The 23,756-nt window shown below is 39.4% G+C and overlaps 1 protein-coding gene across 1 annotated transcript in view; it reads right to left on the reverse strand.

Moving 5' to 3' along the window:
• Positions 1-23,756, reverse strand: part of sez6b (seizure related 6 homolog b) — a 205,153-nt gene that overhangs the window by 7,689 nt on the left and 173,708 nt on the right. Inside the window, exons 10-13 of the mRNA XM_069166512.1 lie at positions 12,136-12,332; positions 7,225-7,419; positions 4,175-4,366; positions 949-1,143 (exon numbers count right to left, since the gene is read on the reverse strand). Of these exons, the coding sequence (XP_069022613.1) occupies positions 949-1,143; positions 4,175-4,366; positions 7,225-7,419; positions 12,136-12,332 (779 nt within the window). The remainder of the gene's footprint in view (positions 1-948; positions 1,144-4,174; positions 4,367-7,224; positions 7,420-12,135; positions 12,333-23,756) is intronic.

A 23,756-nucleotide genomic window follows, 5' to 3' on the forward strand; every position in this document is an offset into this window, starting at 1 on the left:
GGGGAATTTTTTCGCTACAGCAGCATTTATAGATACAGGAAAGAAATAAAATAACAGTAATTAAGGATCCCAAACTACAACAACATAATTTATGGTTTTGATAAACATTGCCATCCTGGAGATGGCACTTTCCAGTAAAAAAGCACAAGTGATTGTTTCCGTTCTGCCTGTAAGCAAAATTATAAAAACCATCAATTTCGTAGTTAAAGAATTGGCTCGATATCAAGCGAGGTATTGGTTTGCCTGGTGTCCCTAATGAAGAAGGGAAACTCCTCTCACTTGGTGTCTGTGTGTGGTGCATCAGTCAGTATCGGCGGCTCTGAAAACAAGGGCCTTTACAAAATAATGTAAATCTGTTGTAAAATGTCAACACCAAGAAGGTCACAGCTGTGCATCAACTGCCTGAGAGCTGCTGGGACGGCACAGAGGAGTGTTGAAGACGACCATCCTGACCAAAATGAAATGTTCATTCTGAACCCATTCAGTCGAGATGAAAGTGGGCATCTGCTCCCAGACATCAGGACCCAGAACCAGAACACTGGAGGCCCATGGCTGCTTAATCTAACCATGAATCATTGAAACTCAACTCTCTGTAATAGTTTAGCATTTTCCTATTTCAGATTTTATTTCAGAATGGTAAAGTTCATAAGGTAATTTTTTGTTTGAGCAACTGGAACTGTTTAAAGAGTGAACTTTAATATTGTTCCAGATGGATGATGGTATTTGAATTCCAACATTAAGTATTCTGAACTGCAACCTGGCATTTGTGTGTTTATAAAATTAAAAATATCATGACCTTTTTGTTTCTAATACTTTCTTTAAACACTCCTCAATCAATTCAATGATGTACCGGATGTAAATGTATGTTAAAAAGCAGACCCTTGGACACTGTTTATAACTAATGTTGACTTGATAATGCAGAAATGAGATGCAGCTGCAGTTCCTTACCTTTACAGACAGGTGGCAGCCCACTCCACTGGGATGGGTGTCCAGGGACACAGTGGAGAACAGACTCACCCAGGAGCTGGTGGCCAGACAGGCAGGAATAGTGCAGGGTCTCTCCAGCCTGGAAGCTGAGCTTGTTGGAGCTGGGGATCCCGTAGGTTGGGGTTCCTGGGTGACTGCAGGGCACGAAGGTCTCGGCTAGCGGTAAAGAAAAATAGTTTATACTGACAAGTCTGCTGTCGATTAATATGTCTGAACAAAATGCTTTTTTCTGTCAGTGGAGTCAGTGGAAGATATTAACTGTCCACACTGTCATCGCACGAGGTTAGATATATGAGATCTGCAGAGAAGGAGTCCATCTTTCATCTTTCTAATAGCATGAATGTCCAATGAAAGTTAAAATTGTCAAGAGTCATTAAAGGTGCTGAACACGCATCATGAGACGACGAACGTGGGCCAGTCAAATTTAAAACTCGGGAAATGATGTCCAGTGATAATTTAAAATATCGTGGTTTTCAGTACTTCATTGGAAACAGGTGAAAATATGTGATTGTACACCTAATGTCAGATTCAGATAACAAAACTGTAAAACTCCTGTCAATTGAAGTTCAGTGCCACACGCAATGAGTGCCTACTTTAACATCTTCACACATTAGCCTCTGCATACACTGGCTGTAATTGGTCACAGAGTGTGTATTAGTTTCAAACTGTGGCAGACCTGATCTACCCATTGAAAAATAGTCATGGAGAGACTGTTCAAACAATGTCAGAGGCCATGTATGAGGTGGCTTATGCAGTAGACAGGGACTACATGAAACAATTAGTAAGATTAGCAAACTAAAATGAAAAATTATTATAAAAATGATAATTTTATAAAAAAGCATATCCATATATGAGTGAACCTGAACACTATGATTAGAAATAGTTACATTAGTAAAGCAAAACTACCAGAATAATGGTTAAATAGCTAAAATGATTGTGTAAATGGTCGAAGTAGGTCAAAGTCATATAATTGATTAAATGCGTATGTGTATGTGTGCGTGTGTGTGTGTGTGTGTGTGTGTGTGTGTGTGTGTGTGTGTGTGTGGGACGGTTGGGGGGAGAAGGGGTGGGGGATGGGGGGTATGGAACCACTGGTCTGGATGTAATAAACTAGCTTTTCAGGCACATTAGCACAGTTTTAACTCATAAATCTTTGACCTGCCAAATCGCTGTAACCTATTATGAAGCTTCATTATTAAATCTACTTGTCAGAATCGGGATCTCAATTACAACAGCAATACGCCTGGAGGAAAATGAAATAATGTCATGTGTAGGCTACTTTAGGAGTGGAGAAAAAAATTGCATTAGAAAAGAAACCATGTCGGTGAAACAGTTCCACTTTCACTTCATGGCACATCTTTCTTTGCAGTCCTTCAGTCTTAAAGTTAAGGAGGATTTTAAGGAAATACAGTTTTCTTTATTTTTTACATGTCTTTTGCTGATTATTGTCTTTGTCTCATGCATAACAATGAACCGGCTTGTATCCTCCAAAGTAATTTCCGTTGGCCAGTTAAATTAATTATCAGTCATTGTCAGAGTACAGTATGTCTCCAACCAAAAAAAGTAGGTGAGGCAGAGGGTTAGACAATCTTGCAAATGAGGTTAATGCCTTCAAGGCTTTTTGAACCGGAAATTATATTTTAATCAGACTGATGTACTTCTAGCTTGTCAGCTTTATCAGGAATAAAGAAGTGGAAGGACATCATGCAATAGCAGATGGTAACTATTACCTTAAAATCACCAAAAGACAGAAAATGTCTCCATCATAGTTACAGATTACACAAACATTACCAAATAAATCTCAAACATTATGAAATTATAAAATCTCAGATCTTGGGTCGAAAAAATTTTTTTTACACACAAGAATGTACAGTGATTACTGAGATTTCTGTATTTGTTCATACATAGCTGAAGATAATAACAGCACAGGTTTGAACTGATATTCTATATATTTTAAGGTGAACATTGAATAATAAAACAAAGTTAAATTGCATGTGTTTGAAGTCACTTTATGTCATCTCATTTTGCATGTTAAAATGCTGTTAATGGGTTTTTAAATGTTTTTTTAATAGTTTTTTTTTTTATTATAAAAGAAAAAAAAAGAAGGTATTTTGGAAGTAAGTGTCTGCCTGGGTTTGATTGACAGCAGAAAGGCTGCAGGATTGTTGGTTTAACATCCACGTTGCCAAAGACATAAACAAAAAAAACAAAAAATAACTGGTCCTGAAAAATCCGGAGCGCAGCAGCATCAAACCGGACCGAGTGGCATTTAACACCACATTTACATGCTGTTTCATGTGCTGCAGTGAGGACACTAATTTGTGACTATATTATAATAATATAAAATAATATTGTGACTGGAGTAAGAATACTTTTTTTGACACGCTCTTAGTGAAAGTGACACTTATAATGGCTGTCCAGAAGGCTTGAGCTCTTTTTCCAGTAATTCATTTGGGAACCGTCATCCACACATTTGGAGAATGTTTCAAGCTGTTTAGCAGAAAATCTGCACATTTCACACACGGCTCGCTCACCTGATTTGCAAACAATTAATCACTCTATTTTTGTACAATCCAGCATTGAAGTACCTGAAGTTCTCTTTGGCCACACGATCTACCAATCTCTCTCTTGTTTTGTCTATAAGCAGATATGATCCAACAAAACCTCTCCAAACCGTTGAATCCAGCAGGAGCACAGAGTGGCTGCTTTGGGGTTCTTCTGGCTCTGCTGGTTGCAGCATGTACAGAGTTGTCAGGGATGGAACATCTAATGTTTGCCTGCTTTATTTCACCGAAAGGGCCCTATTTTCATTACCGGCGCAGCGCAAATCCAGATGCATAGATATTTTGGTGCCATGTAATGGGCTTGTTTCTGTGATAGTGCCACTTTGCAATGCTGAAAAAAAACGAGCTCAAACCAGGTCTAAGTCCGGCGCAGCCAGCGGAGAGCTGCTTTTGTAGCTTCAGTGTCTTTGTGAAGCCTCAGTGTTGTTTTAACTTTTACACACTTTTTCAGACATTGTCCTCATTAAAGGTGTCACAAGCACAGCAGTCGGGTAAAGAATGAAAAGAGAGAGCTTGTGAAAGAAGTAGAAACTTCTCTCACACCGCTGCACACCTGGCCATCCACTGCATAACGTCCGACCAACAAATAAAGTGAGGAGTTAAAGAAACAGTTTGTTACGCACGCAGGCATCTCGGCAGCTTCTGGTTCCACCTGGGGCCTGAGGACCCGCGGTTGAAGCAGGTGAGCAGGCTGTTTCCAGACAGCGTGAAGCCCTCTTTGCAGATGTACTGGATGGTTGAACCCGCTGTGAAATGCGGACCTGACAGAACCCTCTGGCTGTGCTCCACCTTCCCAGGGTCAGCGCAAGACACCACTGGACAGCAAGAGAGAGAGACAGAGAGCTGATTACTGTCAACAGAAATGTTCTGTCTTCTTTTATCTCACCTACACAGAGAGACATTACTTTAAACTTACAACAATAAACTGCAGCTCTGGTGCAGCTGCTTTGCAATTTACAAAAGAAGTGAACATGTACCAGATTTTAAATATGCAGATAAGTATGGATGAGAGCAAACACGTGAGCATTATGAAGTATAAGGTAGGCTTGACTTTAATTTGAATAGTTTTACATCAGGAACTGTGTGGGTTATTCCGTATAGAGCCCAAAGTTTAGGTGTCCAAAATAATCACACATCATGTCTAACAAAACACTTTGTGGAAAACCATTTGCAGTCAGTGTCTCTCAGACATCAGCAGACACTTTTCCCACATTTCCACTGCAGACAGCTGCAGCTCTTGGTTGTTTTCAGCTCAGTCATATTGATTTCCGCTGAATTAATAAATGTAGTCCGTTGAGTTGACGATGCATTTGTGTGAATGCTCCTGTACACCTCCGCATTCATCCTGCTGCTTCATCAGTGGAAAATCATGAAGAAATGTTAGTGTGACAGTTCCATTGGCAGCCAAGCAGACACAAACCGTTACAGACGCACCGCCATGTTTGACGGATGCAGTGGTACTCTGGGTCATGAGTTTCTTCCCTTTCCTGCACACCTTCCTCATGACACCATTTTGAAAGTTGATGATTTTATTTGTATCATTCCAGAGAACTTTGTTCCACAACTCTAGTGTTTTATTTAATTTACATTTTTTGGACGTTTTTGTTAACTGCAGCATGACCTCTGTTCTTCAGTTTTAGCAGCGATGTGCTGAATCCTCTTCTTTTATGAAGAAACATGCTTGACATGACTCTGTGCAGTCATGAAGGGCCTTTTCTTCACTGTGCTCATCCAGACTCCTGCTCCACACTCACCAGCTCATTGGGCATTTTCTAGTTTTCTTGTAAGCACCTGCTTTTGAATGAAAGCACACAACTGTTGATTTTGGCAAACCAACAACCTTCAATATGTCTGTGATTGGCTTTTGCTTTTTAAGTTTCATTATCTTGATTTGAAGACACCTCCACCTCAATCTGAATGAACTAACAGTGAAACGACACACACTTGTGGCACTACGTGTTGATAGGGCTTTATCTCCCACATAGTTCTTTGGATATGCATTTAAATTTACTCAAATTAAAGCACAGACTCTCACACACTTTAAAGGACCACATCACACACATTCACCTTTTAGTGCAGTTACTAATAGTGATGTCTAGAAGTTATTTTAGTATGTCTTTAATGACACCGCTTGTAGTATATCTTGGTGCTTACAGTGAAAGCATGGTGTGACTATATGCAGATTTTTTTAAAGCATGCTGCAGCATTGATGATATTTTAATTACGTTGTTCCTCCCCTCCAGAATTTTTTTTTTGTTCAATCCCATCGAACATATAAACTCACACCGTGAAGACTTAACAAGTGTCTGGGTGAGGAAAACATGCTGCAATATATTTAGCTTGTTTTTCTTTTTTCTTTTCTGTTTCCTCTTTGCCCTTCATGAAATCCTTGTTGAAACTATAAAGGGTCAGATGCCAAAAAAATGCATCATATACTGTATGCTGAATGTGCATCATCTGACTAAGCTGATCTGAGTAGACAAAATACAAATTCTATAAACCAAGGGGACTGTGGGTAATATTTGTATACAACATGTAGATTTGGATCTTACATGGGAGCTTACACGAAGTCAGTTCAGATCATTAAAATCCTTCCACCCTCTGTTTTTAAAGAGAATAACAGTCCCTCTGCTCCAGATTACAGGAGCCCACAGAAGCAGAATTTACAAATGAGTTGTGACTGTGCCGGCATCCAGTCAGCCTGGTTCTGGGCCCGGCCGTACAGGGGCCAGCTAGCCCAGAAACACAGGGTGGAAGTAAGCCATGCTGGAGCTGAGGCCTCCGTCTGCTCCCAGCGGGGCTGATTACTGGCACCACGGCAGAACTGCATGATGCTCCTGTATAATAGCTTAATGAAAAATGTTTTTTACTGTTCCAGTGAGGCCTGTTTTTCTGTTGGCTCTGTGTATCTATAAAATGTGATGCATTTTATTATCGAGTGCATGCTAAGGGGATTTTGGAAGGGACTGTGTCGTGGATGTAATTTATAATGATAATTTTTATAGTCTCAAAGGGTAAAAATGGCGTGCCAGCGAGCATAAAATTTATTACACACAGACTGCATCAAAAAGTCTGCATTGCATTTTCACCATTCCTGTCTTAGTTACTTGCGCAGGGTCAATTTGAAAATACATATATAATACAAAGATCAAATCTGACATGGCTTTTCCACCAATCCATGAACTCTTCTCACTTATTCACTTCATAATCAGTTTTAGTTGAACTCTAAATATAGCACAACATCCAAGAGAGGGGACAGTGACCAAGACACATGAGTGGAGTCATTATTTGTCATTTATCAAAATCAAAACTTAAAACACAATCACTATATTCAGTTAATATATATTTTGTGATATTTTAAAGTCTATACAATCTCTGGTGGATCAGATTTTATATATATTTGCAACCATACTGAATTGTTAAATTTTGACCTGGACTGGTACTATTTGCATGAGGAATTCTCCTGGTTTAATGTTTACATGTTGGAATCCCAGGTTATTGTAAAGACTAACTGACATGTGGTAGAAACCTCACAAATAAAGTTTGAATTTAGATTGACCTCCTGTGTTGGTGCTGAAAGCGAGGTGGACGCTGGTGCTGTGCTTGTTCCTCCTCTCTTCCCCATCTGAAGTGGATTGTGCAGTGGTGGTGGTGGTAATGCTTCTGTTCTCACCTCTTTCACAGCTCGGGAGGTCCCCGCTCCAGGTGAGGTCCCACTGGCACATGAGCAGCTCCGAGCCCATCACCTGGTAACCGGGGTAACACTGGTAGGTCACCACGGTGCCCTGAACCAGCTCAGGGTGAGAGGTGCTCTTCCAGCCATTAGAGATCTCCGGGAGCTCAGGGCAGGTGTCGTTACGAGCTACCTCTGCAGGAGTGGAAGCAGTGATCAGAGAGAGTGAGGGGAAAAGGACAACAAGAAATTAGATCAATGAGCTTTGAGTGATATGAGCTTAAAAAGGCAGATACAATTCTCTGGAGAGCTCATTAATATACTAATAATAATAATACATACATCAATAAGTATCTGTTTGTCCTACACTTTGGTTTGGAAAAAGACATCTTAACAGCTGGCTACCTGTGTAGGTTGTGTGTGAAGGAAAATGTGATGTGGAGATGAAGAGAGAGAGACAGACTGAGGGAGGATGCTTGTGTTTGATCAGGCTGACCTCCGGACACATGAGCAGAGTTTGAAGTTCATAGTATATCTGTGCGAACGCAGCATTGCAGCATTTCTACACTTTAGGCTGCCGCTCAGGGGTCAATATGTTACAGCTTCTTAAACACCCAAGTCAAGCTTGCCACCAGCTGATTAAAGTTGTTGGGTTAACCCCAAAGTAAGAACCAGTTTGTTAGTCTAACGTTCACTTGAGGTGGACTGACCAGATATTCTGATTTTAAAGATAATCTCAGTTAAGAAACGTCCGGCAGCTGAGTTCAGGTTAGTTTTTAATGTATGTTAAAACTGATCACATTCTTGTAAACTGTCACTGTGATGGTGACTGTCTTTGGTCTTCATAGTTTATTCTGACTTTGCTGTTGTAAACATTACGGTGCTGTTGTAGAAACTATATTTTGTCACATTATCACATTTATCCTTTCTAAAATGATGATACAAAATTTGTTCGTAATGAAAAAGAGCTGATAAGAGCACTGACAAAACTGAGCAGATAAGAGTATGGACAAGATAAAAACACAATTTATTTATACCCGTTCCTTCAGCTGGGTAGTAAATACAGACTGACTACAGGGGGATTAGAAAACCGCAGTCAAAATCCATTCAGCTTTGTTTTACAAATGTTTTGTAATTAATGTTTTTATGGCACAGAGTGCTTTTTTAAATTATATGAGGTAATGATAAAAGTCCATAATTATGGGAAAATCAACCGTCTTTAAAATAATAACTGCCCACCACACAGCACCAAAGACAAGCCTCCTCTCAACCAGTTTATTCTGAACCATGATATCTTCCACTACTGTTATGCAGTCGGTCCCATAAATTCTCCAAGCTTACTTCACAGTAAGCTCGGCTGTCTGACCAAAAGCACTGAGCGACCTGCCAGAAATCTTCCACTTATTTTGGATTCAGAACTTTGTTTTGATGCTCAAGTGAAAAATGTTATACTTTAATAATTACATGCATTTATTTTCTCCCACCTTCACTATTGTAATATACTTCATGCTGCCACCATTCAGCACTTCCTTCACTGACTCCTGGTAAACAATGCTGCTGTACAGATTCTAACGGGCACTAAAGAGACCGACCTATTACTCCAGTTCTTGCTCACTAACACTGGCTGCCGGTTACAATCCATTTTGACTCATAAAAGTCTATTTGTGTGCTATTACTATTTAAAGCATTTACTAGACTTGCTCCAAATTACATCAAGGCCTTATTAACCTGCTATGTGGCTATGCGTTCACTGAGATTGGTGGATGGGGCTCTGCTGGCCTTGAAAATGATGGAACAGTTTGCCTGAAGAGACGACACGACATCGTAGGTGTCTCTTCGCTGAACATTCTGTTATCGGAAAGCTTTCATGAAGGTCTGATATGTTGCAGTCTTTTATTATTGCACTTTTGACGGTTTATATTTTTGTGGTTCATTTGATCTATTCTGTTTAATGATGTCTGTTTGTTTTTCTTTTCCTTTTAAAAGCTATTTTTAGGTTATTTTTTCTTTCTCTTAAGGACGTTGTGACTTTGTTAAGAAAAGTGCTATATGAATGTTTTTTTTATATTATTTGTTTGTACATAATTAATAGCTTCATACAAGTGCCTCATAAGGTCTATTTCAACTGCTGGAACTTTACTGAGGGAGGAACCAGGTTCAAAATGAAGCTCTACCCGACAAAATTTCCCTGCACAGCAGCCTTAAGACATTTCATCAAAGATGTACCAAAGATAACATCCAGCCTCTGTTGTCATTTTTGCAGAGGATGTCATTTCTGGAAAATGTAGGACCATCTGATTGCACCCATGGCCCAGCTGTGAAACCCCAAATCACAAAGTGCTGGAGGAACTTTTACCCCTGGTACATTTATTCGTTGGAAATAGAAGTGCGAGAGTGACTGCCGTCGCCAAAGGTCAAACTCGGCTGTTGGTCGACATGTCTCTGGATCACTGGTGCAGATTAAAGACCAGAGATTGGCCCACGTTACGGTTGTCGTCATTCTGGGTCAGTCTAAAAATCTTATGTAACAGGTTCTCGATGACTAAAAATGTCAAATGTAATACAGCAATAAGACATTAAAGAGAGCACAAGTTATCCATAGCCGTACATATGAAACCGAAGGATGCCGAAGCGATTCAAATGAGCTCTACTGTAGGGACAACGTAACCTGCCCGGCTCTTTGGCTCGGCTCAGCTCATTTCCAGGCAGGCAGCAGTGGGTTCAGGGCCTCTGCTTGGGAGTCTAATTTGGACAAACACACCAAAGTAATTGCGCCCGGGCACTAGACAAGCAAAACTCTCCGACACCTGCCCACGTTGCTGTCTTGTGTTTACATTCCACCAATGAGATTCATGAAGAGACTGTAATAAAAGCTATCCCTCTTTTTATCCCTCTTTGCTGATCATCTGTATTCTGTAGCCTTCCCTTCCCTCTGAATTCATTAGCTCTTATCAGATATTGTGTGCTGGATGTGGCGTGGTGCTTCGCTGATTGAAAGTCCCTGCCAACACTGGGGACAGCTTCTTATTGCTTCCATTTTTAAGTCTTATACCAGCAAAAACAAATGCCCTCCTCCTCTCTTTCATTTTACCTGACTTCTCTCCAATCTGCTGCTTTGCTGCCATTTTTCTTGTCTTCTCTGTAGCTGGTTATCAATGTTATTTTTCCTTTTTGTAATTTTGGGGTTTCTGACCCATCAGGACATTGTTAGACTATTTATTTTAGTATTAAAGATAAATGCTTTTCCCAGTGTGCTACATTTGTTTAATGTCTGAAAGCACAGTAGAGCTACAGAACTATGGGTCTGGATGTGGTTCTCCTGGCTCCGTTCGATGGACAGTGAGCTCCAGAAGTCGGAGACCACATTGAAAATCCATCCTATTTTCATGTATTCTTCAAAATTCAGATAGTTTGAGGATTTAGAAACATTCAAAACACAAGAAGTTTGGAAAGTAGTATTTCAGATTCTGCAAAATAGTGTCCTTAACCATGTTAAATCCTTTTTATCAACTGTCAGATTTTCTTGAGCTGGATCCTTCCATTTAAGGCTGTTTTATCTAACTTTTTTTTTTTTTTTTAAATCACAAGTAGATATAATTTGTACCCATCACTTGGACCTATTTAATTTATTTGCTTTAAGTTTAATAAGTAAGTTTAATTTTACAGCAGGTGATAAGCTGCTATGATGAAGAATAGAGTGAATGAAGTGGGTTGAGAGAGCAGCAACACGCTTGCAGTCTGTTATTGATGTTGAGAATAACTGAAGGAACATTCTCAGAGAAAGACCTATTTTTATGTAATATAGGCTATTAATTATACATAATTTTGCATTACATGTTTAGGAGCTGTATATTTTTAAACGGGGAGGAAACCCTGTTTTTGTATTTGACTTTGATCACGATCTGTTTTAATAAAAAGGGCTTGTGACATCTCACATGTGGCTTTAAATGAATGCTAAGCCCACTTCAGTCAGGATAAACAGGCTGGTCCAAAGGGCCGGCTCTGTCCTGGACAGTCCTCTGGACTCCATAGAGGAGGTGGGTGAGAGGAGGATGTTCACCAAGCTGACATCAATCATGGACAACACCTCTTACCCCTCCATGAGGCTGTGGGAGCTTTAAGCAGCTCCTTCAGACTGCTGCACCCTCAGAGCAGGAAAGAGCGCCACCTGCGGGTCGTTTGTTCCCGCTGTCAGACTGTTCAACACCAGCCTATAATATCGTTGCACTGTTGATCTCATTTAGTTTCATAGCACCTGACACTTTTTTCCATTCATCCAAAACTGTATTTGCTTATTTTTATTTTATTTTATTTTTGTGTATATAGTCTGTGTGTGTGTATTTATTAATTGCTCTTATTTTTTCTTCTAAAATAATAATTTTGTATCTATCTTATTTCTTATATCTTATACGTATTTGTAAATGTTTTCATATTGTGTTCACTTTTTGGTTTTCTTTGCTGCTGTGACGACCAAATGTCCCCACTGCGGGATTAATAAATTCTAATCTAATCTAATCTGATATCATTTTTGGGTTACCTAACTCTAATTCCAGTGAAGCTGCATTCAGAGGACACTCAGCTGGACATGACTGATTTATCAGTGGTTCGTTCAAGTAAATCAACCTGCAGCCATTGTTCACCTGTGCATCACGTTTCCAGTGGAACATTGCTGATTAATTAGCATTGTGATAGTGGGAAACATCATAAGTGAAAGTGTTGAAAGTCAGATTGCAATTTTGAGCAAAGGGGAAATGTGTGTAAATATGCTCTCAGGACAACTATAGGCATCTATCATTTAAATCATAATATATTTTTGATAATTGATAACATCCATTTATCAAAGCAGACCATGCCAATATCTGCCTTCAAACATGAAGACTATAGAGCATGGCAGTGAGGTGTAAATCTTACCAAAGAAGTGGACGACGAAGCCATTGCCATAGCCGTAGACGTTGGTGGCCGGGTCCGACTGGAACTGGATGGTGACATCTGCAGTGGAGGTGTAGAGCTTAAAGCGGGACTTTGATCCTCCATATTGACCCAGAACTTTGGCTGTGAGGTCGTCTCCATCGTAAAAGGTCAACAGGTCATTTTTCCAGATGTTCAACCTGAAATAGGGAGCACACAGAATAGAGCTTGTATCGGGGTTTTACCTCAACAGGTAAATGGTGGTATTTGGGTTTTTCCCGTTTGTTAATCAGGTGGGAAATACTGTTGAAGCACTTCACTCCCTACTGTCTGCCACTGGCCTCACCTTTAAACCTTTCCCTGCTGTGAGGGTTGTGGTCACAACCCCTATATTATTGCGACAGCTCAAAACGTGTTCTTGAATTTTTAAAATGACAGATTAAAATTCGTAGAGGAACATAAATCAGACCAAGGTTACACATTGTTACTGTTACATCCTTTATGAGGGGCAGCATAGTTCCTGTTTCCTTGCTGCCGAGGGATGACATTATCAGGATATAAGAAGTCAGATCTGGGGATTACATGATTTTGTCTTTATGGAAAACAAGTTTGTTTTCCTGGCTTTTACTCAGATCGTTTTGTCTAATATACTGTAGCTCGTGGTCATAAACAGTTTTACTGGAGGTCTTTGGTGTAAGAAATCTCAGTTCAACAGAAAAAGTCTTCCCAACAACACAACTAAAAAGATTTGTGATACATTTTCACACTTCAAGCTTTTAACTGAATCTAAGGACTGAGAAGTAGAAATAACTACATTTCACAGTGCATTTAAATTACATTTATGCTTGCTACAATAAAAATGAACTTGCACCACCTCATTCCTGTTTTTGAAAAACTGTGAGGAGTGCAGTGGGACAGAGACTCTGAGTGGACTGGCTACATTTATTGGGAGAATGAACTATTACAGATGTTGAACCTGGAGCAGATGGGTGCTTCGTGGGATGCGAGACTCATAGAACGATTGAATGACAAACAATATTCATCAATAACAGATGGTTGCCTAGCAAAGTAGACTTTTGAGTGGGCTAATGTTTGTTTGTGGGCAGCAGCTCGGGAGTTTATATTTTTTTTAATACTTTTCACAAGTTTTGCTTTACTGACACTTTCTGTAATGAAACGGATGTTGATGTGTAAAATCACAGGAGTGATCTTTTACAATACAAATTCTGTTACATGTAGGGTAGTTGGAGGCTATGCTTGCCTATACTTTCCCCACGTGAGTCCCTAATCAATACAAGACAAGTATTAACCCTTGTGTTGTCCTTGGGTCAAAATTACCCGCAGCTGTGTTCAACCAAATTCTATTTTATTTTCATATTTTTTGGGATCATTGGTGACAAGGAGGCTGTGAGGGTTTCTTTAAAGAATGATGACCAATGATCCCAAAACATATACAAATATAGAAATAAAATAGAACTTGGTTGAACACAGCTGTGGGTCATTTTGACCCAAGGACAACACAAGGGTTAAGTAGAATGTAATCATGACCAACAGTCAGAAAGGACAAACAAAACATTGTGATTTGGTGCTATATAAATAAATTAAATGAACATAAGAGAATCATTACATCACATGTGAAAAAAAAAGTGTAATTTCCTATATTTATATTAACATAATGATCCAGTTTGCAGGTAATTCAGCTTGACGAGGAGCTCAAGAATCATGATGATAATAGTGATTAGTATATATTTCCCTCTATGAGGAGAATGACTTAATGTCATGCTGAATAACCACACTAAATGGTCACAGCTCATTGGCAAATGGCCATGCATATATGCCGATTTGGCCTACACAGCTGGATCTCTTGTGCACCCAGGGCTGTTTGAAAGTGTCACCTGGGGCTAAGCTATCTCTTTGTAGAGAGAAGATTTAGAGCATGAAAGAAATAGCTTAGCCAGAATAAAGCAGTGACATGCTCTTTGCTGTCGCCAATTAATCACCAGCGGCTCCTGATAAAACTCATTAGCCAGCCGGAGATTGAGCTATTAATCACTATGGGAATGCTGGAAAATCAAAGGTTCAAGAGGCGTAGAATGTATCGACACATGGCAAAGCCTGACAAAAGATAAAAAAATGTATTTTGGATTTTATTTCCTTTCCTTATCTTTTTTTCAAAAATGGAGAAAAATTGGGAAATATGGGCGAGTTTGTGAATAGATGCAAACTAGAGTGGGGAGTGTTTGTTTTTCCAAAGGAGGAACCATTTATCTTCTGACAGCTGTACACACATTTAGCTACACACACGCTAACACTTCTAGTGGAAAAATTTGATTCTTAAACCCAACCTGCAACCCTCTTATCTGAGTGTATCCTCTTCATGACCAAGGGCCCTATTTTCAACTGCCTGGACGCAGCGAATAGACCAAATAAACCCAAATACTTCAAAGTAAAATATGGATCACATCTCAAAAAAGTTGGGACAGGTGCATGTTTTGCATCACTTCTTTTTACAACATGTTGTAAATGTCTGGGAACTGAGGAGACCAGTTGTTGGAGTTTTGAAAGGGAAATGTGGTCCCATTGGCTCATTAAATGCAACCAAATGACAGGAATATGAAGGATTGACAGTATGGGCCCTATTTTCATCTGCCTGGATGGAGCGCAGTGTAAAACTCATTTGTTTGGTATTTTGGTGAACACAAATGAAACGCACATCTGGTGCAACCCGGCACAGTGGGAACGTATGAGGAAGAGATAATTATAAGGTGTGTCACAGTCGACTTCAATCATGGCCAATCAAATTGGCTTCTTTCATTTCATTCAGGACTGCCGTGACGCAACGGACTGTCAGTTTCCAATGAATGAAGGAGCCAACGGACAACCACCCAAACTTTACACTGAAGGAAAGTGACATAATTACCTGCAGGTTGAGCTTGTGAAGAAGTAACTAATTCTATAAATAACCCTTCTCCTTTCACTTTTTTGCTTCTGCTTCATTCTTTAATGTCTATTTTTTTCCCCCGTTTAAACTTTACAAATATGAATTCAAAAAGTAACTTGAGCAAATGGAGAACCTAGCAAGAGCCACCAGAGGGCAGTAAAAAGCTTGTTCTGTATTACATAGACTGCATGTAAATGACCCTGGCCTCTGATTGGATCAATTCAGAGCTCCTTGCTGTTATCTGTAAATTAAATATATTCATTTTGATGAGGTGGCATTTTAGTTCTCCAGTTTCTTATAATTAAACATGCAGCAGTTAAAGTAAATGATGGAAAAAAATGCAAACAGAAGTCCTGCTAACGGTAGCTAGCTTATACGTTTTCTAAACTTGTGTGGGTTTTATGATAAGGACTTCTGTGTGAAAACAATGATCCCACAATGACATAAAATGAAACCATAACAGCCTTTTAGTTTGCTCTTTTCTGTCCAGCCTGAAAGACATTTCATCCAAACTTCAGCCTTTGTGAGACAGATTGGAACTGCACAGCACAAAGCACTGACATACTGTATATCAGGATATACATCCAATACATTTTGCCTTTCATTTTCTTATGTGACAATTAAAGGAGTGTATCAATTTAAGAGTTGTTATTTCTGTGGCCATGTCTTTGTTGCTATTGTTCACTGATGTATCTGGAGAGCTGCCTGGTTGTAACATAAAAAGAAGACTTCTATCTTACAAAGCTCTGATTGCTGAACTGTTTCTTAGATCAGGGAAAACAGAAGTCGTTGTGCACAATGCCAGGTCTTTTCGACCCACTCAGCACATTGCAGATCTGAGTGGTGATTCTGAGTTCTGGACCAATAATGAATGCATTTTTCAGTGCAGAATAATTACTGGGAAATGCTTACTGTTGAAAAATGAGGAAAAATGATTCAAGTTTGACCTTTATAAATTCCTGTAAATACACACGGTCTTAATTCCTCCATTTGATTTACTTTGTAGTGTCACAAATGATCTAAATCAGTGTCCTTGTGGTTTTATTGTGCTCATTTCACAGTGACTCATGAAAAACTGAGATTTCTCCAACTAAATTCAATCTGATAGTTATTTTCTTTCTGAGTGTAAATGTTCCCCTCCCCCCTTTATAAATAACTCATTCATTCCTGTGAGACTAAAACTATTCCCACCCACAAACGTCTGTGCAAAGTGGGTGCTTGATGAAAGGAATCTGAAAATCAGACTTCACATGAACAGCTTGAACTCAATGTAAACCTGAAATCCCACTCTTAAACTCAGCATGAAAAAGTGAGACTGGCCTTAATAAAGCTCTCAATGTGCTCTTGAAGATGTACAGGTGGTCTTCACATCCTTAGTAAAACAAGTCTGCCTGCCTCCCAAACTCACAGTGATCCATGTTTATTTGATTAGGAGCAGATAAAGCCTCTCACCTGCTCGGAGAGAGAAGCAGATTGAGAAATATTGTTAGCTGGCGTCAAATTTGTTGTGATTAAGCAAAACAAGGCTTTGTGCGGCTCCGCGGTGCATCTGTGGAGAAAAATCAATCACAGCCTCTATTCCCTGACACTAATTTGATTTAGTTCAATTTGAAAAAACAGAGCTGAGCTTGGCCAGGCCCCCGGGAGAAGCTGCTTACACATTTCACCCCAACTATTCACTCCTGGTGTTTCTATTCCTCCAGAAGTCTGAAACACAGGTAGAAATCTGACGTACAACACCCATAGATGTATCATATAATGATACCTATATTCTAAGGTCATTGATATCAACTGGTTTTTAATAAGATTGCACATATACATTGGACAGATATTGTAAAACTCTGACTTATTTAAAGTGAAATTGTGTAAATCAGAGCTTTGTCCTGCAAAATAATCTTCATAATCAATCTTAATTTTCACGTTGCAATGAATGTGGAAATACAAAATCCGTTCTCAAGCAAAGGGATGGTGGTGTCACTTGAAATAGAATAAAAGAAAAGAAACTGTCATCAGCAAAGTGATCTTCATTTAATCCTCAAAAGGTCACATTGGACAAAGCTACTTGTTGAGTTTTTTGCTCAGTGATTTGTTGCTAGATGTCATGATCAGTTGTAAAATCAGTTCTAATCAAATATAAGGTCACTTTTAATTTTGGCTGCATTATAAGAGCAGTCGATTTAGCAATTTAGGCCTTCTAAGAGCGTCAGACTCCAGAAGGACTGTAAAATAAAGGATCAAAATCAGTGCAGCAGAGTCAAGGAGGTTACCTTTTTTGTTTCACTTCTTCCTTTACAAAACCCTCTCTCCATATTGCCCACAATGCAACTGGACTGCCAACAGCTCAGTCTGAGACTGAGACTCAGTAGTCAATAGCCAGTGATTGTAAAGTGTTTTTGCAGAACATTTTGATTTCACAAGTTGACATTTGAGTATAAAATGTCATCACTTCACCATGTTTTCTTATTAACCATTTATGTGAAATTTAGTTCTGATTACCTAACAAATTCTTAAGTTATGACCACAAATGAACTTTGTGAGGTATCAGTGACCTTTGACTTCACTTTATTTGAATCAAAGTGAATATTTATGTCAGATTTGAAGAAATTCCCTGAAAGATGTTCCTGACGGATCAAATTCACAACATTGGAACAGATGTAAGGTCGTAGCGAACTTGACCTCTTGACCCACAATATCTAATCAATTCATCCTTTAGACTGGGAAGTTAACATATGTGCCAAATTTGAAGAAATTTCCTGAAACGTTCGAGAGATATTACAACACAAGAATGGGACAGATGTGAGGTAACAGTGACTTTGAGCTTTGACCCCCACCATCTAATCAGTTCATCCTTAAAGCCAAGTAAAGGTTTACGCCAAAATTCATGAAACCCTCTGAAAACATTTTTGGTAACGTGTTTCTGAAAGTGGGACAGATGGATAATAATATATTTATATTGCTTTGATTTAATAAAGTTAACAAGAGAATTGTGTTATTTCCAACGACTGTTTTGCATTATGTATATATACATTGATCTCAATTTGTACTTTGCTGTGGTCTGCTGGGGGGGCAGCATTGGAGCCGGCGACACCAACAGACTTAACAAACTGGTTCAGAAGACCGGCTCCATCATTGGCTGCAATCTGGACAGTCTGGAAAAGGTGGTAGAGAGGAGGACGCTGAACAAACTATTATCCATATTGGATAATCCTGACCACCCTCTCCACCACCTGCTGCAGGGACAGAGGAGGACGTTCTCCAAAAGACTCCTCCAGCTCCGCTGTCACAAGGACAGATACAGGAGATCATTCCTGATACATGAGATCATTCCTGATGCAGGAGATCATTCCTGCCCACTGCAATAAGACTGTACAATAACTCACCTCTGGCAAAATCCATCACACAACAATAACACCGTTGTCTGTTGTCTGTTTTTCTTGGTTGTTTAAATAATAAAAAAAAAACAACAACAACAACTTTGCACTATTGTTTAGTTAGTTTTAATTTAATTATTCTATTTTATTTTATTCTATTTTATTGTATATACTGTGCATTTTTATATTTAATATTTTTTACTGTTATTTTATTTCTTTCCTGTATCTATAAATGCTGCTGTAGCGAAAAAAAAAAAAGTCCCCTTGGGGATTAATAAAGTATCTATCTATCTATCTATCTATCTATCTATCTATCTATCTATCTATCTATCTATCTATCTATCTATCTATCTATCTATCTATCTATCTATCTATCTATCTATCTATCTATCTATCTATCTATCTATCTATCTATCTATCTATCTATCTACCTACCTACCTACCTACCTACCTACCTACCTACCTACCTACCTACCTACCTACCTACCTACCTACCTACCTATCTATCTATCTATCTATCTATCTATCTATCTATCTATCTATCTATCTATCTATCTAAAGTGTGATTGTCCAACTTCAGTCACAACACGTTTCTGCAAATCTTTCACAATAAAAGCCTTTTTAAGATTTGAGGGGTTTCTGTCTAATATAATGCTAAAGGGCATTTCATTTGAAATAATACAGGAAGTGGTGAGTTTGTGTTGTCGTGTAAATGGAAGCGCATCAGAACAAGGCTTCAGGTTGATGTCGAGAATCAATTAATACATCTTAAATGTAATTATAACAAATTTGACCATTCCATTTGTTTTCATTCGCTCTCTTGAATGATACACTTTAGATTTTTAAACAATTAAAACATGTAAACAAATTTCAATCAGCTAAAAAAAAATATAATTTTATTTCTTCACTTGAGGGAGCGTCGTTGCGATGCGCTCCGGCAGCACTACACCCCCGGGAGGGATGCCAGGTCACGGTATAAAAGAGGACATTCTGGTGTCCTGGAGAAGTGACACAGTTCAGATGATGTCTGCAACTATAATTTGTGTTTTTCCTTGTTAGGAGGAGGCAGGTTGGGTGGATGGTTCAATACGACTGTGGATTTAGGTGCAGGAGACTGGTGTTTGTTTCTTGTTTCCAACCACATTTAGACAAATGATGGCAAGAGTTGCCAAACTTTAAGAAAGTGAAACTCTAAAACACAACATGGTTCATGTCACCATTCTACCCCTAACCGTTATTTGACTCTAATCTTAGCCAAGTGGTTCGGATTAAACATATTCAGTAATTCATGAGACTCCTGTGGGTCATATTTCAGGGTACGAACAAACAACCTCTAAGGGTTGGAGCACATCTTGAAAACTTCTGTGTGGCTGTGTGGGAGCTTTAGAGATCCACAATGACAATCATGAAGGACTTGTTAGGGTCACTTTTTTCCATATTTACAAAAACGTTTTCAGTTATGTGAATGGTTTTTGCCATCCCTGACACTTTAAGAGATATTATCATAAGCAGATGAGGCAGGTTAGATAGAAGAAGATAAAACAGCACATGAATGCACTCAAAATCAAACACTGACCTAATCTGAGGTGGATTATTTGCTTAATGAGGAGGTTTAATTAACACTTCAAAAGTTACTGTCATTTAAAAAGAAGCAGTGGACAGTGGTCGACATTTTGTTGGAGCGACGGTGGTTTCATTCATTTTACATCCCTCGAGTTCACTTTAATCACACCTTTCACTGCCTCCTCTTTCATTTGAAGGCCATCCATAAAAGTCATTTGATACAGCCTGGTGATAATGTCCCTCCTGCCATTACTCAGATGGAGCTGGAGATATGTATATACGCTGGTGTCCATGCAATGTGAGGAAGCAATACCCAGGGACCTTGTTAGAGGCTTCATACTGTATATCTCTGTACACCGTCTAACCCCGAGGGCTCAGGGAGAACAGCTGCTATTGATAGGCATCGCATAAATGCTCAGACACCTGCGAGGCATATGTTCAGACAATAAGGAGCTTTGTGCTCGATTAGAAGGCTTCTGTCTGTGGAAATCTCTGTTTTGGTATATTCCCTTGAGCACTTTCTGAGAATCTGGACTACAGTATGTGCTGACACCAAAGGTTTACTTTGAGCAACAGACTTTTTTCCAGCTTATCGAAGGGAACACACAGAGGTTCGCACACACAAGACTTATATTCAAAATCCCCACTAACAATCTCAAAGGATGCAATGTTTATTACATACCACCAAACAAAAATGAACAGCACACTGCTGACTTTACATTTATTTGTGCCTTTTCTCCAGGAAGGCTAATAATTAAATTTTGACCTCATGATGGTACAGAACAGACTGCACTAAGGCATAGGTTTAGCTCCAGAAGAGGAGGGGGAAAACAGGGTTTTGACTTGTGTATATTCTTTACACTTGCCAGTACTTCAGCTTACATTTTATGTGCCGGGAAAAGCAAAGAGACAAACTGATTAAAACTGGCTGGTAAACATGGATGTAAAAATATTCTATCCTCCCAAAACATAAAGCTGTAGGATTAAAGCTGATAAATGTATTATTTATTTATTTATTTTTGCTTAACTTGTCTGTGTTGTTGAGTTTTATTTTTACCTTTTTACCTTGACAATTCATATATTCTGTATATCAACTGCATCACAGCAGGTGCAGACACAAGAAATGATCTAGAAACAATGAAAGTATTGAAATCAAAATGCACAACTATTCACACTAGCAGACACCAAAACTCGAGTGACTTAACCAAACTGCAGCAGAGCTGGAAGTAGTGTTTATATTTCACATTGGAATTTCAAGGCGATAGGTGCAGGAATTAATATGGAAAACGATATTCATGAAAGCATGACACGATTTCAGGAGACAATTTAAAATATGAAACTTTCAACTCTCTAAGAAAACACTATCAGGTTTTTGTTTTCTCCAAGATTAGGAGCAATAAAAATATCACAAAGGTCATCAGCTCTGAGCAGGACACTACGATTGAGAGAATTTATGTTAGAAAAGTAATTAGCATTTTAGCATTGCAATGTAAGATGACTTCAACTACAGTCAATATTATAATTTTAGATTTGCTTTCTTTCATTTGTGCTCACTTCCTTTTGATGTAACAGGTTGGCTAATTGAGGCAGGGAGCATTTTTCAAGATAGTTTTTTAAGTCTGAGATGAGCAAATCCAACCCCAAAAATAGCCAGACAGAAGTGTTTAAGACTCTCCAGATAATCAGGTGAGAAAAAGGGGGTGAATCTGAGCTCAACTGATGGCTAGAAATGTGTTTTACTGGAGTATTTGATGTGTACAGCCTTGTTGGACCAGGGACATGCTGAGTAAAATTAAAAGCACTCACCAATTCTAAAATCCCTGGCCTATGGCACTTTTAGCAAACTAAATATAAATCCTGAAACCTGCAGAGATACTACGCTGGGCAGATGTGACTGTAATCAAGGATAATATTTCAGAAAACTCAAAGACACAAAATGGGATAATTTCTGTTCAAAGAGAAGGCCGGGAATTTGACAGAGCTAAAATTGCTGCAGAGATCAGTAGTTTTGTAGTCAGTGGAGCAAACTGAACAGAAATATTCCAAACCTTCTCAAACAGGCTGAGTAGTGCTGGATGAAATACACAAATTACCAAAGGTCTCAATGACTAAAATTGAATTTGATGTCCTTGATATCAGATTATTGTGGCTGAGTTCACAGTAAAAGAGCGAACAGACGAGTCAGGATGTGATGACAGTTGCTTTATGAACAGAAAAGCAGTGTCTGTTGTGGGAGATGCAGAAAATGTGACACATCTGATAAGAGTCACTGAGTGTCATAATCTCCGCCTGTGTGTTGTGACATCCCTCATCATATGTAGTCAGGTATTAAGGAAAGTTAATGGCTACCTAATGGCAGAGTGAGCACACAGCCATGCTTGCTGGCCTGCATGGAGCTTCATTTCCCCACAAGCCCAAAACAAAGTGACGCGATCCACTGGTTTGTGATCTGCTGTTTTGTGGCCTCAAGTCTGGTATTTTGGCCGTCGTCATCTTGCATATTTGGAACCAAATCGGACAATATTTGGACGAGTTTAGGAGGAATCTGTCTTGATCTCAGAGGACGCTATTCCCAACTACCTACTGCAGAAACCTGATTGCACCACAGGGCTGTCATTCAAGCAGACGTGACGGCTTTCAGGCCTAATATCTAATTAATGATGAAATAATTTTCAGATGGACTGCCAGAAAATTAATTAGATGGAATGACTTTATCAAGTTACATAATAATAACTTGTGGAAAACATTTATTGACTTTGTGTTTAATAAGAGTAATATAGATCTATGAAGCAGCCAACCTCTATTGGCCCTCAGTGGTATTGTACTTTAAGACTTTTCCACACTGGCCTTGTTTTCCAGACCGGCAGGCGACGTCCACTTTTTTATATAAAGTCTGTCCCCACCGGGAGTATTTAGAAGTAGAGCATTTTGTTGACTTCCTGATTTGGTTATTTTTTTAGCCTTTAACCTCGTATACCCACGATGCAGCACTGGGTCTTTAAAAAAAAATATATTGTCAGATTCTCTCTGCCAGTTTTCGGTCTGAACTCCTGCGGCTTGACGCGATCCTACACCGGTGTCAACTAGACTCCGTGCCCATTTTTAACAAAGCGCTGAACTGCCTCTGGAATGCTGCTGACACCACCACAGCGTGTCTGATGGAGTAACAGGCATCGTCTAGATGGCCGCAATTAGCTGCAGTGGCCCTGTCGGAGCCATAACACGACGCAGCCAATTCCGCTGAATAATTGCCTCGGGGCCGGGTGAGAAGGTGAAGTGCTGGACTCAAACGCAGGAGTTGAGGAACTGAACTCTCTGGGATCATTTGTTCTTGGGTCTCCTGGGAACTGTGACAGATGCACTGTCCAGGAGACCAGCGGGTTTCTCAGAAGTACGTGATCGTCAGGGCTGAACAGTGGAATCTTAATCCTTCTTTTTATGGCTGCAACTGTATCTCCAAATGGTTTGTGGGCTCACTTTGGCCCAGACGGACGCTAGCTGTGACTCGGAGATCACTGAGTTTTTGAATAGACTGCAGCTCTAAGGTGACACAGGATGGTTGTTGTTTGTGTGACCCTAGCAGTGGTAACAACAAGACAGGTTGGTACGACGTGTGCAGACTGTTATGAACGCAGCACTCATTCAGAAAGTGAGTGGCTGGTAGCTAACAGCAGCTAAAAGACAGATCAACTTAATGGAAGTCTGATCCACAGTGCATCCAGACACAGGGTGAGTTTGATCAGAACAAA

The sequence above is a fragment of the Embiotoca jacksoni genome, unplaced genomic scaffold (genome assembly GCF_022577435.1).
Source record: "Embiotoca jacksoni isolate LCO1_2020_lvr unplaced genomic scaffold, fEmbJac1.0.p SCAF_39, whole genome shotgun sequence".
NCBI lineage: Eukaryota > Metazoa > Chordata > Actinopteri > Embiotocidae > Embiotoca > Embiotoca jacksoni.